General features: G+C 34.7%; 1 protein-coding gene across 4 annotated transcripts in view; it reads right to left on the bottom strand.

The window, feature by feature from the left end:
- The window catches only part of PIK3C2G (phosphatidylinositol-4-phosphate 3-kinase catalytic subunit type 2 gamma), a 355,657-nt gene that overhangs the window by 62,329 nt on the left and 274,812 nt on the right, over positions 1-18,516 (bottom strand). For all 4 annotated transcript variants that reach the window (XM_045463665.1, XM_045463664.1, XM_045463668.1 and 1 more), the window contains 3 exons: positions 5,509-5,698; positions 4,895-5,016; positions 965-1,073 (listed from right to left, as the gene is read on the bottom strand). In XM_045463665.1, coding sequence (XP_045319621.1) covers positions 965-1,073; positions 4,895-5,016; positions 5,509-5,698 — 421 coding nt within the window. The remainder of the gene's footprint in view (positions 1-964; positions 1,074-4,894; positions 5,017-5,508; positions 5,699-18,516) is intronic.

The following is an 18,516-nucleotide window of genomic DNA, read 5'->3' as shown; positions in this document are numbered from 1 at the left end:
TAGATCACAAGAATGCTGAGAACCAACTGAATTGTGCTGCACTTTTTCATGTATCTCTGTGATAGAATTATGGCCCTCCAAAGATGTTCACATTCTAATCCCTAGGACTTTTGAATACGTTACCTTACATGGCAAAGGGGGCTTTGCAGATATAATTAAATTAAGAATCTTGAAAATGGTGAGATTGTCCTGGATTATCCAGGTAGGCCCAGTGTAAACACAAGGAGACTCAGAACAAGAGTCAGAGAAGGAGATGTGAGGACAGAATCAGTGGTCAGAATGTGCAATTGCTTGAAAGGGCACAAGTCAAGAGATGCAGGAAATCTCTAGAAATTGAAAAGGCAAGGAAATGAATTTTTTCCTACTATCTCCAGAAAGAACCAGTCCACCAACACCTTGAGTTTAGTCCCTCAAGACCCATTTTCAGAATTCTGACCTTCTAAACTGAAAGATAATAGATTTCTGTTGTTTTAAACTCCCAAATTTGTGGTAATTTGTGACAGGAGCAATAGAATCTAATGATATTCCCCCCCCTTTTTTTCCCCAATTTATGACCTTTTCTATATTGTTTGGTTTTACTTGAAACACTTCCTTACACCAACTCTTTTTAAAATCCTACCCGGTATTAAAGACCTAGCTCAGCTGCTCTCTCCTCCTTGAGACCTTCTTACCATCAGAATCAGAAATAACTCTTAATCCTCTAAAACACTAGGGCACTTACCAGCACTGATAGTCCACTAATCACATATTACTTCAAGTACTTCAAGTATATAAAGGTGCTATATACCTTACTGCTGTTCCAATTTCTGTTCAGGAATTTTGTACATATTAGTCACACACTCACTTGTTGAGTGGATATAGGAGGAAAAGAAGGTTATCATAAAGTATTTAAAAATATTTCTAGTAATAATACATAAAATAGTTGATATTTATATAAAAAATATAAAAGTAAGTTGTAACATACATTTGCAACTTTATATGATCCATTTAATATCTGTTCCATGTAATGATTTAGATCTCTGAATCGTTTGTGGTCTGAGTTTGTAAAAGGTACGTGCCACCAATGAGGAAACCTGTTTAAAACATAAATAAAAAAGAAGTGTATCTTTATTAGTTTGAAAACTGGTCTCTGCATCTTAGGGTTGTTAGTGAAGTTATAGCTACATCAGATGGAGGGGCCAGTGAAAACATTAAAAAAAAAACACACATAGAACACATGATTAATCCTGAGAGTTTCATTAACATGATTGTGGTCACTTGTGCTATTTTAACTTTCATTAATATTAATGGTAATTTAATTTAATTTAACCTATTAAACTAATATATATGTTCCTTCTTGCTGTATTCATGGAAGACCACACATTTTGTCTTTTAAATACATGTGGAGGCTTAATAAATACTTTCTGAAGTTAATGATTCATTATTTTTCACAAAGGTCAGATTGTATTGCTTCTTCTGGGTTCATTAGAGATATTTCTGCATTAACTAAATTAAACATTTTACCAAGTGACATATGTTTCCATCTGGTCTTAGTCTTTTGGAACACTATCATTTTCCTTAAGAGTCTGACTTGCAGAATTTCCTCTGCACTCTCTGAAGATTCCTCTTGATGGGTTAGATGTGATTAAGACCAATTACTGAGTGGAATGAACTGTTAATGGTTAGCATTTGGTGACATATTTTTCTGGCTAAGTACATTTTCTTAGGAACTACCTAGCAGCTTTCTCTGACTTCAGTCTTGCTGCTTCCTCCTTTATACTTCTGCTTCTTTGGTACAGGTATTTCCCTGGGGTAAGGGTATGAGGGATAGAGAAGGGCTGTCAGCAGACACAGAAGTAGGTGACAACTACGGGCCAACCCATTCACTGTTTCCTGTTGTAAATGTTAAGGAAGTCCAGAATTACGTTTGTGTATTTAAAAAATTGACATTTTATTTTTCAAAAGGTCTCCTGCAATTCTAAGGCTTAAAGTATTAAAAATTTTCACCCAGATTTAATTATCACAATAATTTGTACCATATACAATTAGTTCAAAACATAGAAACCCATTTGATTAACAGATGGATTGGGCAGGTTTTAAATATTAATTTGGGGGCTCCTGGGTGGCTCAGTCGGTTGAGCGTCCGACTTCGGCTCAGGTCATGATCTCATAGCTCGTGAGTTCGAGCCCCGCGTCGGGCTCTGTGCTGACAGCTCAGAGCCTGGAGCCTGCTTTGGATTCTGTGTCTCCCTCTCTCTCTGCCCCTAACTCACTCTCATTCTGTCTCTGTCTCTCTCAAAGATAAACACTAAAAAAATTAATTTGTATATCTGTAGATGAATTTTCCTTATTAGAGTAATTTGGAGTTCAATATCAATTCTGTTCCCTTGTTGATGTTTTTTTCAGAGGTAGGTACTAAAAAATCTTGTATATAATTAAGTATGAGAGAATTTAAGAGTTTAGCCATAGTAATGTCATTCAATTGTCTGAAATGCTTTTCAGTTACATGTCAAATATAATATAGCAATCATTTTGTGAAAATGAGTTTTTATCTTTTATGTGACAGCACCATCATGTCCCCTGCCATTTTGTTCATGCCAAAGAGTAGGAAACATCTGACTGACAAACAGATTTGATATCTGGGTATTAGAATAATTCCTTTTTTCCCCCAGTACCAACACCAATGTCTTGACTTCCCTTTTATTTGATTCTCAGAGATTTTTTACTCTCTGGGACAACGTACCAAAATAAGTTCTAGATGGTCGGGAGAAGAACAATGTTGAAAGTAGAAGAGGGAAAGGAAATCAACCCTTTAATTTTTAAGCAGGTTAATTTAAAGAAGACCTTTAATTGTATGGAAGATTCCAATGCCTGTGTATTCTTGGGAGATACAAAGAGCCTGCTTTGAAGACCCCTGTCATATACTATGAATAATGTGAATTTTATTCTTCATGACTCTACCTTTCTGATCATACTCTCCAGATCAGGTTAACATAATTCTTGTAGGGCTTCTCTTAGTAAATTTGGGAGTCAGAGAAAATCTTGCTTTCATCCTTCATTTATATGTATCACTGGAAGGCTTGGTTCCTTTGGAACTATCAGCATACAAATATTGTCAAGGGCATACACGAACTATATGCTCCCCACCTCCAACCGCCCTCCCCCCCCCGCCTCCCCCCCCCAGACACACTGCTTGAACGGTCTTAAAATCTTTTTAAATACCATTGTCAGGCAGTTGAACAAGGCATAATCTTAGAACTAAAGCTGAAAAATCAAGAAGAGACATATGGAGAGAGATTATTAACATTTTTAAGGTTTTACAAGTTATGTTAAGTGTAGTGGACAGATAAAAGTGTAGAACAGAGAAGTTCTTGAAACCAAAAAAGGGCAGACATTGAACAGTAACATTTTAAATCATTAATTGGTAGAGTACAATGACAGTCCCTGATGTTGAATTCAATATTTGTAGTCAAACTTTGAATTTTTTTTTTTTTTGCCAGCACCTCCTTTTCTGTTATTTTATCAGATGGTTTTCAGTAATTCTTTTTTTTTAAATTTTTTTTTAATGTTTATTTACTTTTGAGACAGAGAGAGACAGAGCATGAATGGGGGAGGGTCAGAGAGAGGGAGACACAGAATCTGAAACGGGCTCCAGGCTCTGAGCTGTCAGCACAGAGCCCGACGCGGGGCTCGAACTCACGGAGCGCGAGATCATGACCTGAGCCAAAGTCGGCCGCTTAACCGACTGAGCCACCCAGGCGCCCCGGTTTTCAGTAATTCTTAAAACTGGTGTTGCTTTTAAGTTTCCACAATGACACTCCTTTCCTCTCAGTCTCTTGAACATACACTTACTCCAATTTCTTGACTTCCTGATATTTAAGGCATCTGTATTTCAAAATTTCTGTAGCATCTGCAAGTAGTGAACTATTCACTCTTCAATATTGCACCATATCTCTCCATTCATTGATAACTTTGCTTAGATTTGTATTTTGGAAGGTGACTAAATCCTGAAAGCCTAGTAAAAAGCCTAGTACTTCGTCTACATGTTCAAAGTATGTCAGGTCAGATACGGACATTCACATTATTGAGGGACCATTTCCTTAACAAAAATTCCTAAGTGTAGATAAAATAACGTTTGATTTACCTAAGTGCCAATATAATTTCTGTCAAGTTCCTTTTTAAAGTCAAGATACACCTTTCGTATACACTGAAATCTATGACCTAAATTTGGCAAGTTCTAAGTGATGAATTTTAGAAGGTTTATTTGAACAGAAGTTGTTTGCAGTTATATTCTTAATTTGTTTATACTTAAATATTTTAAAAATGGTAACATGAACAAAAGCAATGGTTTTCAAGATTGTTTGAAAAGAAACATAATGACAAATTAGCTTTAGACGATCCAAGTCAAAGTTAATCATTAACAACAAAAGTGAGTTGGTATTAGTAAAATTTACTTCTATGCTAAATGATATTAATGAATCTTTTTCTGGTATGGAAAATAAGTGTATCAGGGCTTTTAACTGCAATTATTTGTTGAAAGAGTAGATATATCCAACTTAGTTCTGCATTTTCAATGTCAATTTTATTTTTATAGAAAAACCCAAAAAGATTAAATTTAAAAACAGGCAAATAAAACAATTTTCCTGGTAACTGATGAAAAATGAAATCACTCCTGAATTTTTCTGTCTACAAAATCAATGGCTAAAGGCAAACAGAGAAATTGCAAACCTTGTTCTGTTTTATGAGACAAAAGATTCTTTACTCTGGGAGTCATACAGACTCTGCTGGGATAGGTTCAATGGCATTGGAGTCAGAATGCTGTGTTGTTCACAAATAGAAAATCCCATAACCATAATTTTTCCTTATGTTCAAGGACAAGAACTGTAGACAAAACACAGGGGAGGAAGTGCCTTACTCTGGGAGAGTCAATGATGCAAACTGCTTCTGAAGTTGGCTGTGAAGTTTTGAAAACTGGTCAAATGATTTTTCTGTCAGGCTCATTTCATTGTTACCATGTATCACCTGGATTAGATACAGCTGCAGAAAATAGACAAAAATCAAAAGGTGGCATTATCAACCTGTGATACATTTTAAAATATGGTTTCATGTAAGCTAAACAAAGCAAGAACTTTTCCACAAAATGTCATCCCACGAACAAAAGGATGCAATTTGTAAAGGCAGAATTACCTATAAACACAGTATATAAAGATATCGTAATCTTATGTGCTGGGAACAGACTGCCTGATTTCTGCTCTTCTTTTCATGCAGACACTTTAATTAGCTCTTGATTTATGGTCTACTACAGGCAGGAACTGTTCTCTTTGATGGTTCTCTACTAATAGCTCTGGTTGTTATGATTTCTCCTTAGAACATCCTCCTTAATGGCACTTCTGCTCAAACCGTAACTGATTTTTCATTTGCATAGTAAAAAAAAGTATCATGATATAAGGAAGGATGTGTAGCATAGTGAAGGGAAGTCTGAGATGAGGTCAACAGATATTTAAGTCAAATGACAGACTTGAGACTTACATTACTGGTTTTCTTACTGAACCTTAAAATTGTCGCTCTTTGAATTGACCTGGTTGCACTCAGCATACAGGATTCCTGGGAAGGAGTCTGTGAAGCAGATTTGGCAGGACTTGTGGCTGTCATTTGTGCAAGTGTATGGATCAAGTTATTTAACTTAACAGGGAAGCACTCCAGACTTTCCTTTATTTTCCTAGAGAAATGAAAAAGAAAAGATAGTGGGTAACGTTTCCCTGAGTTGACTCATTTCACTTAAGATTTGTTTTCTTGTGTTTGTTAGACGTGGAGGATAGTCAAGAGCCATGTCTGTTTATTTGGAGCCCAACTATTAAACGTTATTTTTAAAAATCCCAAGTCACAACTTATGTTGTTAGCAAACATGTGTTGTTAGCAAACACAAAACTGTAATTGCAATTTTGACTTATTTTAGGTTTGTTTTCTAATTTTAGGAATGATTTATTTAAAACTTAATTTTAGTTTATAATTATTTAAAATATTTAAATAATTCAGAAGTTAAAACTACAAAACAGGGGCGCCTGGGTGGCGCAGTCGGTTAAGCGTCCGACTTCAGCCAGGTCACGATCTCGCGGTCCGTGAGTTCGAGCCCCGCGTCGGGCTCTGGGCTGATGGCTCAGAGCCTGGAGCCTGTTTCCGATTCTGTGTCTCCCTCTCTCTCTGCCCCTCCCCCGTTCATGCTCTGTCTCTCTCTGTCCCAAAAATAAATAAACGTTGGAAAAAAAAAAAAACAACTACAAAACAATGTATATTCCAAGAAGCTGAGCATTTATCTCTGTACTCTCTATGCTATTCTTTCTCTCCCCCATATTTAAACATTCAAAAAATTATAGTTTAACTTTTATTGTTTATTTTATTTATATATATATTTGTGTTCTTCTTTCAACTGTATTACAAAAAAGTTGCAGTTTATATACTATATTTAATATACATTATATGAAATATTTTTCACTCTGGTTTTTTTTGTCTGGTAGGTTGTTTTTGATGTGTCACTGTTTTTCAAGTCTTTTTTTTTTTTTTTTGTATTTGAGGTTTGCAATTGTGTTCTAATGATACAATAAATATCTTCATATAATATTTTTATTCCCTCTGTACCCTCCTCTCCAGTAACTGATTTGCAGTGTTGTCCTTTTTATCCTAGTTTTTTTTTTTTAATAATGGTTTCAGGAGTAGAATTTAGTGATTCATCACTTACATATACCACCCAGTGCTCATCCTGCCAAGTGCCCTTCTCAATGCCCATCGTCCATTTAGCCCTTCCCCCCACCCAACATCCTCCCAGCAACCCTCAGTTTGTTCTCTGTATTGCCATCCTCTCTGTATTTTATTTTTCCTTCCCTTCTCCTATGTTCATCTGTTGTGTTTTTTAAGTTCCACATGTGAGTGAAATCGTATGATATTTGTCTTTCTCTGACTTATTTCACTTAGCATAAAACATTCCAGGTCCATCCACATTGTTGCAAATGGCAAGATTTCATTCTTTTTGATCACAAAGTAAGTAGTATTCCATTGTATACATATACCACATCTAATCTTTACCCATTCATCAGTTGATGGACATTTGGACTCTTTCCATAATTTGGCTATTGTTGATAATGCTACTATAAACATTGGGGTGCATGTGCCATTGGAATCAGCACTTTTGTATCCTTTAGAAAAATGCAATTTATCCAATTGTATTTATTGCAATTGCTGGGTCATAGGGTAGTTCTATTTTTAATTTTTTGAGGAACCTCCATTCTGTTCTCCAGAGTGGCTGCATCAGTTGGCATTCCCACCAGCAGTGATTTGTATTTCCTTATATTTTGATTTGTGTTTCCCTGATGATGAGTGATGCTGAGCATCTTTTCATGTGTCTGTTAGCCATCTGGATGTATTCTTTGGAAAAATGTGTATTCAAATTTTCTGTTCATTTCTTAACTGGATTATTTGTTTTTGGGTGTTGAGTTTGATAAGTTCTTTATAGATTTTGGATACTAACCTTTTATCAGATATATCATTTGCAAATATCTTCTCCCATTCCATCAGTTGCCTTTAGTTTTCCTGTTTCCATCACTGTGCAGAAGCTTTTTATCTTGATGAAGTCCCAATAGTTCATTTTTGCTTTTGTTTCCCTTGCCTCTGCAGACATGTCTAGTAAGAATTTGCTGTGGCTGAGGTCAGAGAGGTTGTTACCTATTTTCTCCTCTAGGATTTTGATGGCTTCTGGTCTTATATGTAGGTCTTTCGCCCATTTAAGTTTATTTTTGTGTATGGTGTAAGAAAGTGGTCCAGCTTCATTCTTCTGCATGTTGCTGTCCAGTTTTCCCAGCACCATTTGCTGAAGAGACTGTTTTTTTCTATTGCATTTTCTTTCCTGCTTTGTGGAAGATTAGTTGGCCATGCATTTCTGTTATCCTAGTTAATACTATAAGGCAAGCAGTATGTATACTCTGCTCTTCATATATACTTCATATACCACTTCCATTTTTTTATAGAGCTATTCTACCTATATTGTATAGTATGTGTAGTATACATACCACACAGTTTCTCTTCTAACTACCATTAAATATTAAACTATCCAGTAGGCATTATGTCTGCATCTCTGTCATTGGGACTACCTGAAGTTCATTCTCTACCTGAAATTCCTCAGAAAGTGCTCAAAGAAAAAAGTTTTTGAGTTTTAGATGTTCACAACAGTTTGTGGCCTGATTTGTTCACATCAGTTTGGCCTAATACATCATCTTTGGCTCACATTTTTTTTTTTGAGTGCCAGAAAAACATTATTCCATTTTCCCCTGGAATAAAGAATTAATATGCAAAGCTCTGATGACATACTGAACTTCTTTCTCTTATAAATAATAAATATTTGTTTCTTTTTCCTAGACGCCTCAAGGAAGTTTATTTTCCTTCAAAGTCCAATAGTTTTTCTAAAATATGTTTCAGGTTGGTTACTCTGGGTAATTTTTCCAAATATTCAATGTATCCTTACAATATGTAATTTCAAGACTTTTACCTCAGAAAATGTAATGTATGATACTGATATTTATTAAAATGCTAAATAATTTAGTATTTATACCATTTTAATATATTATTTGGGTTTTATGTTTTAGGGACTTTTAATATGTGTGTGTGTGTGTGTGTGTGTGTGTGTGTGTGTGTGTATATATATATATATATATATATATATATATATATATATTGGATTTTCATTGCCTTACTTAATTTTTTAATTTTAAAAGGCCTCCTTTTTTCATTTATTTTTTCTAGAGGCATCTGTTGTGTTGTGTTTAATCTGCATTCTTTCTGGTTTGCTTTTAAAACTATGTTTTCTTTTCCCAGAAATGAGCTCACAACTGTATGGTCAATTAATCTTCAACAAAGCATGAAAGAATATCCAACGGGAAAAAAGACAGTCACTTCAACAAATGGTGTTGGGAAAACTGGGCAGCAAAATGCAAAAGAATTAAGCTGGCCTGCTTTCTTATAGCATACACAAAAATAAGTTCAAAATGGATCAAAGACCTAAATGTGAGACCGGAAACCATCAAAATCCTGGAAGAAAACAGGGGAAAATTTCTTTGACATCAGCTGTAGCAACTTCTTTGTAGATATGTCTCCTAAGGCAAGGGAAACAAAAGCAAAAATAAACTATTGGGAGTAAATCAAAATAGAAAGCTTCTGCACAGTGAAGGAAACAATCAACAAAACTAAAAGGCAACCTATGGAATGGGAGAAGATATTTGTAATTGACATATCTGATAAAGGGTTAGTATCCAAAATCTACAATGAACTTATCAAACTCAACACCCAAAATATGAATAACCCAATTAATAAATGAACAGAAGAGGGGCACCTGGTGGCTCAGTTAGTTAAGCCTCTGACTCTTGATTTCGGCTCAGATCATGACCTCACAGTCATGATCTCACAGTCATGATCTCATGATAGGTATTGAGCCTTGTGTGGAGCTCTGCATTGGGCATGGAGTCCGCCTGGGATTCTCTCTCTCCCTCTTCCTTTGCACCTCCCCTGTTCATGCTCTCTCTTAAAAAAATAAAAAAGATAAAAACAGATTCTCTTTCTCTCTCTGTCACTCCCCTCCTCACTCACATGCATGTGCCCTCTCTCTCTTTCTCTCTCTCACGGACACACAAAATGAACAGAAGACATGAATGACATTTTTCCAAGGAAGGCATACAGATGGCCAATAGACATGTGAAAACATGTTCAACATCACTCATCATCAGGGAAATGCAAATCAAAACTAAATGAGATATTAACTCAACACTTGTTGGAATGGCTAAAATCGGCATCACAAGAAATAACAAGTATTGGTGAGGATGTGGAGAAAAGGGAACCCTCATGCTCTGTTGGTGGGAATGCAAATTGGTGCAGTCACTATAGAAAACAGTATGGAGTTTCCTCAAAAAGTTAAAAATAGAAGTACCCTGTGATCCAGGAATTGCATTATTTACCCAAAGAATACAAAAACACTAATTCAAAGGGATATATGCACCTCTATGTTTATAGCAGCATTATCTACAATAGCCAAACTATGGAAACAGATCATGTGTCCACTGACTAATGAATGGATAAAGAAGATGTGGGATACACACACACACACACACACACACACACACACACACACACACAGACACACACACACACACAGTGGAATATTACTCAGCTATAAAAAGAATAAAATTTTGTTAATTACAGGAATGTGGATGGATCTAGAGAGTGTTATGCTAAGTAAAGTAAGTCAGTCAGAGAAAGACAAATACCATATGATTTCACTCACATGTGGAATTCAAGAAACAAAACAAATGAGTAAAGGGTAAAAATAGAGAGGCAAGCCAAGAAACAGACTCTTAACTGTAGAGAACAATCTAATGGTGACTAGAAAGGAGGTGGGTGGGGTAATCTGTTAAAAAGTTGATAGAGATTAAGTTAGTGCACTTGTCAAGATGAGCACTGGGTGGTGTATGGAAGTGTTGATCCATGATCCACTATATTTTACACCTGAAACTAATATTACATTGTTAACTAGTGGGAATTTAAATAAAAACTTAAAAAAAAGAAAAATAAGCAATCTAAAAAGTTGTGTTTTATTTTTAATTCTTTCTTGGGTTCAGTCACCTCATTACTGAGTTTTTTAAATTGTGATATATATTGTTCCTTTATGTCTTTATCATTTTCTTAATTTCTTTTAGCTCTATTTGAAATATAAGGATTCAGTTTAATCCTTTGGTGGGAATATCTTTCTGGCATACTTTATTGTAGGGATTTTGTTTACATCTTCTTTTTCTTTTTCTTATTATAACTTTGTATGACATTCAAACATGATCCATTTGGTTTAATCATTTTAATATGAAATTAGCATTCCTAAACTTTCAAGATGGAGTATAAGGTTTTTGAGGGTCTGAAGCTCCCTTTGCTGTTGGTACCATACAGTGATGAAAAATATTTGTTTCATATTTTCTGAGATATGTTTCTTTTGCTTCTCCCCTCACCCCACTTTTTTCTGGACTTTGGTTTTCTTTTTCTCCTATGACCTTTCTCCTCTCGGTTTGGATTATACATATAGTAGTGTCTCTTCAGTGTAGGACTTTTTCCTGGAAGGGAGCTCTAATTACCTTTGAAAGCTCAAAGAGTTCTTTGACCTTTTCAGATCTGCCACAGAACGCTTGCCCTTCCCAGTGAATTGGGGTGAGTAAAAATTCTTCCAAGTTTTAGCTGCTGTTATCAAATTGACCTGCTCAGCTTTCCAGCGAGTACCCATGGAGTCTTTGGAGTTCTGTTCTCAGGTCAATCAGATGACCTGTTGGTTCTTTAGCTTCTTCCCATGATATGCTGATATGCAGGTCTTATAGCTGACTTGTCCTACCTGCTTATATTTTAGGATTCTCAGGAATACTTTGTTGCCTAGTTTTGTTGTGGATACTGTCCATAGTTTTTGAGTTTTGCTACCTTATTTGATATGTTTTATTTGGAAGAGATTCAGGGATATTAAAAAACTTAACTTTTTATACTATTTAATTCAAACAACACAGTAAAATATGAAGTAAACCATGAAAGGATCCCTTCATCCCTCCTCCATTACCACTCTCCTCCACAGAAATAACTAGTAGAAACAATTTGATATTATCCTTTTGTACTTTCTCTATATTTTTGTGCAAAAAGACATACACACATACATATCTACTATATTTATTCCTACCACATGCCAGCTGCTATTTTAGTGTTGGGATATATAGCAAAGAATAATAGAAATTTCTTCCTTTATATAGTTTACATAATGTGAAATTCAGACAATAAGGAAGTAAACATTTAAAAATAAAAGATTCAGGAGAGTAATATATGCTATAAAAACACTAAAATAGAAATTGTAGAGATGGAATATGAGGTGGGTAACAGTTTGCGATTTTAAATAGGATGGTCAGCGAAGAGTTGAACTATTTGACACAGATCTTAATTTGGCAAGAGTGTAGGCCATGGGGACTTCTGATGAAAGACTTTTTTGTAGCAGAAACAACAGCTAGTCTAGAAACTCAGAGGATGATGGGTGACTGGTGTTTAGCAGCTGGCAAAGAACAGCAGTATGGTTGACAGAGAGAGGAGGGGAAGAACAGAATTAGACAAAAAGAGCACTATTTTGTAAGGATGATGATGTGTGAGATAGAAGTAAAAAGACAGGAATCAAAATCATAATTCCATGTCATGTTGTAATTTGCTAATTTAACTAAGTAATATATTTTGGAAGAAAAATTTTATAGTGATTGGTATAGTACGTGGCCCCCAAATATCTATTGAATGAACAATCTTTCTAATTCAGAACAGAGAAAAAAATATTCTATTTTAAAATAATTATTTAATGCTTATTTATGTTTGAGAGAGAGAGAAAGAGAGAGCAAGGGAGGGGCAGAGAGAGATAGAGATAGAGACAGAATCTGAAGCAGGCTCCAGGCTCTGAGCTGTCAGCACAGAGCCTGATGTGGGGGGTTCGACTCACAGGCTGTGAGATCATGGCCTGAGCTGAAGTTGGATGCTCAACAGACTGAGCCACCCAGGTGCCCCCAAAATCTATTTTTTTCAAATGACCACATACTATTTGAAAGTATAGATGTAGAATTTAACCAATTTTTTTAAATTGCAGAGACTATTCTTTCCTCACTGATTTAATTTTGTCTAATACTAAGGCTCCATATAAGCCCAGGCCTGCTTCTTCATTGTGTTGCACTTGTTATTTGTCTATTTCTGTGTCAGTCCTACACACTTCCTTAAAAGCTGGAATTTATAATAAGTCTTGAAATCCAGAAGTTCTTTTACCCTCTTCTTCTTTAGGCATTTTTTTTTTTCACTATTTTAGGCCCTTTAATTTGCCAAATTTATTTATTTATTTATTTATTTATTTATTTATTTATTTATTTATTTTTAATATTAGTTAATTTTTGAGAGACTGAGAGAGAGAGACAGAGTACGGGCAGGGGAGAGGCAGAGAGAGAGGGAGACAGAAGCAGACTTCAGGCTATCAGCTATCAGCTTTCAGCACCCCACATGGTGCTCAAACCCACGAACTGCGAGATCATGACCTAAGCCAAAGTTGGACACTTAACCGATTGAACCACCCAGGCACCGCAATTTGCCAAATATACTTTAGAATCAGCTTATCAAACTCACCCATACACAAAATAGATGTGTAAGGATTTGAGTGGTATTGCATTAAAACTATACATCAAATTTGAGGAGACTTAACATCTTACATTATTGATACATGCAAGTGGTAAACAGGATAGATTTTTCCATGTAGTTAGGTCTTGTTTTACATCTCTTTGAATGAGTTTTGCATTGTTTTCTTCCTGTGGAAGTTTTGCATATCTTTTGTTGGATTTATTTATTAATTGAACATATTTTTGTATGGCAAATGGTAAATGCTATTTTTTCCTATTTTTAACTAATATTTGATAATATATGAGTAGAGTTTAAACTGGTATTAATTCTAACAATATTTCTGTATAATCTTCCCAAAATTTGTATTGACAGAGTCATGTAATCTGTAAGTAATGCTAGAGTTTCGTCACCCTTTGCACTGATAACAATTCCAGTTCTATGTTATCAGTGGTGATAGTAAGCCTTTTTGGTTTGTTCCTGATTATAAAGAAGTTTTCAATGTTTCACCATTAAGTATAATGTTTTCTTTACATTTCTATTTCTAGAGTTTTTAAAAAATGAGTGGTTCTAAATTTTATTAACTACATTTTCTTTATCTATTGAGGTGATCATATAGTTTCCCCTTTAATCTTATTTACTATGGAGTCTTGAATGTTTTATCTTGTAACTACTTGCTTTACTGAACTCTTGTTACTCTATATTTTTTAATTCTATAGAATTATTTTATTTGCTTTCTTATTCAAATGGAAAATGAGAATATAATAAAACTTAAACATAGAGCTTTACTATCAATATAAAGGTATTCATATCTTTCTCCTGACATTCACGGGAATGCTTGCAGTTTTCCATTTTTATTTTTTTTATGTATTTAATGTTTTATTTATTTTTAGAGAAAGAGAGAGACAGCGTGCAAGCAGGGGAGGGGCAGAGAGAGAGAGGGAGACACAGAACCCGAAGCAGGCTCCAGGCTCTGAACTATCAGCACAGAGCCCGATGCGGGGCTTGAACTCACGAGCCGTGAGATCATGACCTGAGCTAAAGTCAGATGCTCAACCAACTGAGCCACCCAGGTGCCCCGTCAATATTCCAGTTTTAAATGTAAGATATTTACCTAAGTTTCCTTCCATTCTGAGCTTACTAAAATTTTCTAAGAGGAATGGATGTTGAATATAATTAAATACTACTTTTCTGGGTTGGCATCTATCAAAGTTATCATGCAATGCCTTCTTTTGACTAATCTGACATATCCTCAATGTTAACCATGTAGTTCAATAATGTTTAATAATTTCCCCCTCAATTTTGTAAAACTTCAACCCATCTATCTTGTTTTGGTATTAGACTCTTTAAAATAAATTCCAAAATTTGTCATTATTAAACATCAATCTAGGCCAAAATTTGCTAAGAAAGTTAAAATATGACTGATCATTATTCACTTCCACATGTTCATGTTTCTAAAGATATTCTTTGACTTTACGAATTTATGGGTATATAGTATAGTATAAAACATTTATTTCTTTTCTCATTCATAGTTTAAGGAATGAAGATAATAATAGCGGGAGTATAATGCTAATCATGATTTATGGAGACCCTATCATTCGTTCATTCATTCATTCAACAAATATTTACTGAACATATTTTGTGTGGGGGGCGGAAAGCTAAGGTAACAGCATGTACTCGCTTCTCATGACGATAGGCCATGAACCATAAATCTTAAATTCTAATGTATTCACCTTCATAAAATTTCAACTATGTCCATGCCTTACTCTTATGATGCCCAACAGTTAAGATGTAGGAAGACTGGAGATGAAGGATGAACTTTTATGATAAGCCTATAGTTTTAGGGCAGACTTTCACCAATCCATCTCCCCTCTTGCAGGTGATAGATTTAAGGCCTGATAGCACAGTGCTGTTAAATATGACCCAATTTGGGACTGGGGACCCGAGAGCAGTAGGTTTCAGGCCTCTGCAAGGATCTGATTTATGCAGGTGGCAGCCCTGTGATTTATTTTGCTTAATGGCAGGATCAGCAGGATTATGCTTTGGAGTATCCTTATATTACAGGTTCAAAGCCACATTTTGAAGGAACCAGTTCTTAAATTTCTTAGGGAAAGCTTCCAGATCATCCTGATAAACACTTCCAGCTCCCTGCCAGCCACTGTTCTATGTGTTGGGACATAGAAGTAAAGGAGAGAAATCAGATTTCTGCCCTCAGGGAGTATATATACTTTGGCCAACAGTGCCACTAAATGCCTTATGTTAATCTTTTCATCCTTATAGGAAAGCAGTAAAATTATTTTAGCAATGATGCCAGAAAAAATGACCAAGAAAGGTTAAATGAATACCAAAGGTGACATCACCTAGAAAGTAGTAACCAAAAATTTCAACTCATGTTTATCTGATTCCACAGTCTTTGCTCTCATTGTGGATTATTTATAATAAACAGTATTTCAACTTTGTCTTTAAGATTAGCCAATCAATACATTTAGCATGGAATTCTTAGATGGAATAAAGGCACTAAAATAATGATCCTTTAATTTTTACATAGAAATAATGCTTAGAAAAACATTTAACAGTATTTCCTGAAGCCTGTTCTTGAAGGGAACATGGTCCAAAGGGTAATAAAATAACCATAAAATCTTAAGCCTTAGGTCCTATCTTAAAAATCTGTACAAATTCTACTCTACTTCATAACATACTTATCTTTTAATATGGCATAAATATTTTAAATAGCTTATCATTACAAACAAATGCTACTAACAGGTTTCCTAGCTATGTGTGTGTGAGAATGAGCCATTGAGTTTTTCAGTCTCAGAAAATTGGGTTGAATCCAGGAGGTCTGGTCTTTCGTGTCAGGTTCAACATAAAGACAGAGAGCAGTTTTTTTCTCAGATTAAATATTATGATATTTTTTGAGTGCACATTTATATTAATATGTGACTATAAGGGGCAAAAGTTTTTCACTGCTTTACATCAGAGTAACCATTGAGGAGAGATGTCTATAATGCCGTGGACTGCAGTTGAGCGAAGGTTCTGAGGCAACAGGATGGGAATTTCAAGAGCATATTTCTATTGCTGAAGTTGTTTATATCATTTTGTGGCTTGATAGAATACCTGTTTTACTGGTCAGTCTCTTTAGTCTAAAGAAAACATTTCTCAAAAGACTATCTGTGAAGGAATTTGCAGAAGAACATTCTTATTTCCCCATTGACTCTATAATTTTATCGTATATAAACAGAAGACTTTTAAGTGACTCATTCTCCCCATAAACCAATTTCTTCATTTAACCTCCAAACTTCACTTTGCTTTGATTTTGGCGTGTGTGATAAACACATTACTTTTTTTGTCTTTTGTATTGGAGTTCCTGATTGAGTGTCCAGCTTTGTGAGTCATTCTTAACGATTCAGAGGGAACAATGACTTAATACAACTTTGTCACAGTTTGTTTTATTCCATTAAGAAAAGTAATAGCTCAACATTGAATTTGTAATCTCTAAAATATATGACCAATGTTTTCTCATAGTTAAACCTATAAAGTGTGCTATCAAGATAATTCCTACTTTGCTGCAAATTTATACTGGACAATAAGTATTCAAACCCATATTTTTTTTAGCCAAAAAAAATATTATGAGATGAATTCAGTGACTAATCATTCTTGATACTCAATAAAAAAAGTTTCTGTCTATGCATTTTTATTTTTAAAACTTCAAGATTGTCTGACATGAAAAAGAGATGCTTTTGGCCATATATGTATGTACACATGTGAGAACACAAAAATTTAAGCTTCATGTTCTAACCTTAAATTTTAAATAAAATAGATACTATGAAAGGATATTTCATATTAATCCTTGTGGCTTTGATGGCCTGGTATCCTAATTTGAGATACATGGCTATAAGCATTTAGATATTTTCTTATTAAATATTTAGATGTTTAGATGTTTTCTTACCTTGTTCTTTCACTTAACCTGAAGACATCAGAGTTAAAAAAAATCTATATTTATCTGAGATTATCAGAGTATTAGGACTTTCATAGGTAGGATTTTTTTCCATGTGATTTTGCTTAAGGTCCTGGGAAGAACATCCATTATGCAAGAAATCAATTTTGCTCTATTCTGAACTCACTTATTAGTTCTGCCTGTGATCTCAAGAAAGTCAATTAGCTTCCAGGAGACTCAATTGTTTCATCTATAAAACATAGTTGATGACTAAACCATGCCATTCCCCCAAGACTGTTGATAGAATTGAATTAGGTAACATATGAAAAGTCATTGGAAACAGAGTAATATTATGCAAATATTATTTCAGAAAACTTACTACCAAATAAGTAAAGAAATGAATATATATGAGCCCAAAAAGTAGCAAACTACAGATAGAGGGATACAAGGGAAAATAAATGTGCAGATTTATGGTTTTATGGAAAATGACTTATGGGGAACTCTCTTGAAATCCTACAAAAAATAAAGGTTAAAACAAGAGGCAGCTTTAGGTTTATCTTTCTTTCTTTCTTATTTTTGTTTTCTTTTCTCCTGCTTCATAGCTTAGAATGTGGCTTAAAAACACCAAACAAACAACAACAAAAACTTTGCTCTTTTCCAAGTTAAAGTTTGAAGTCTTCAAAAATTTACCTATAAGGTTAGTGAGTCTTATGTAAATGTCATCTCAGGGACCTAACTCTGCATACAAACAGGAATTCCAGGCTCCATGGTCTTGACTATCAATAAGTAATTCTTATACTTTCTTAGGGAGGCTACTTAGAAAAAGCAGCCACATCAGATCAGATGGAATAAAGGAACTAGAAAAAGGTTGATGGACTGGTCTTATTATGTGTAAATATTATGCCAGTAAAATGATATTCCAGGTTTCCATCCCACCCTCCCCAAAGCCAGCTCATTTTATTGATGACATTAACATGAAATCTTATGCAAAGCAAAAAAAAAAAAAAATCTTAACATGCAATAGTATAGAAAAATCAATAATAATAATTGATAACCAATTGATAACCAATTGATAATTGGTGCTATAATTAAGGTAACAAAAATCTTTGAAATGTGAAAAATATATTTAAAAATAATAAATTACTTTAGCTGTTTGTGAAATCCCTGGAATATAGCAATCCTATGCAACACATAGTGTCTGTCAGGAATACCAGTGAGGATAGGCTGTTGCCCTTAGCTGTTGAGGGGTTAGCAGCTGTTGTGAAACAGCGCCATCTGGACTATTCATCTTTTGTAACTAATGACTTCTGGCACTCTGGGTGGGTGCATTGAACTTTCCAAATGCTCTTAACCTTTAGACTGATAGTCTCCGGAAAAGTTAAAATATCTTTTTTTAAAAGCTAATAGCTAAGGTG

The sequence above is a fragment of the Leopardus geoffroyi genome, chromosome B4 (assembly GCF_018350155.1).
Source record: "Leopardus geoffroyi isolate Oge1 chromosome B4, O.geoffroyi_Oge1_pat1.0, whole genome shotgun sequence".
Classification (NCBI taxonomy): domain Eukaryota; kingdom Metazoa; phylum Chordata; class Mammalia; order Carnivora; family Felidae; genus Leopardus; species Leopardus geoffroyi.
The sequence above is the reverse complement of the archived record's forward strand: the minus strand, read 5'-3'. Positions and strand labels throughout refer to the sequence as shown.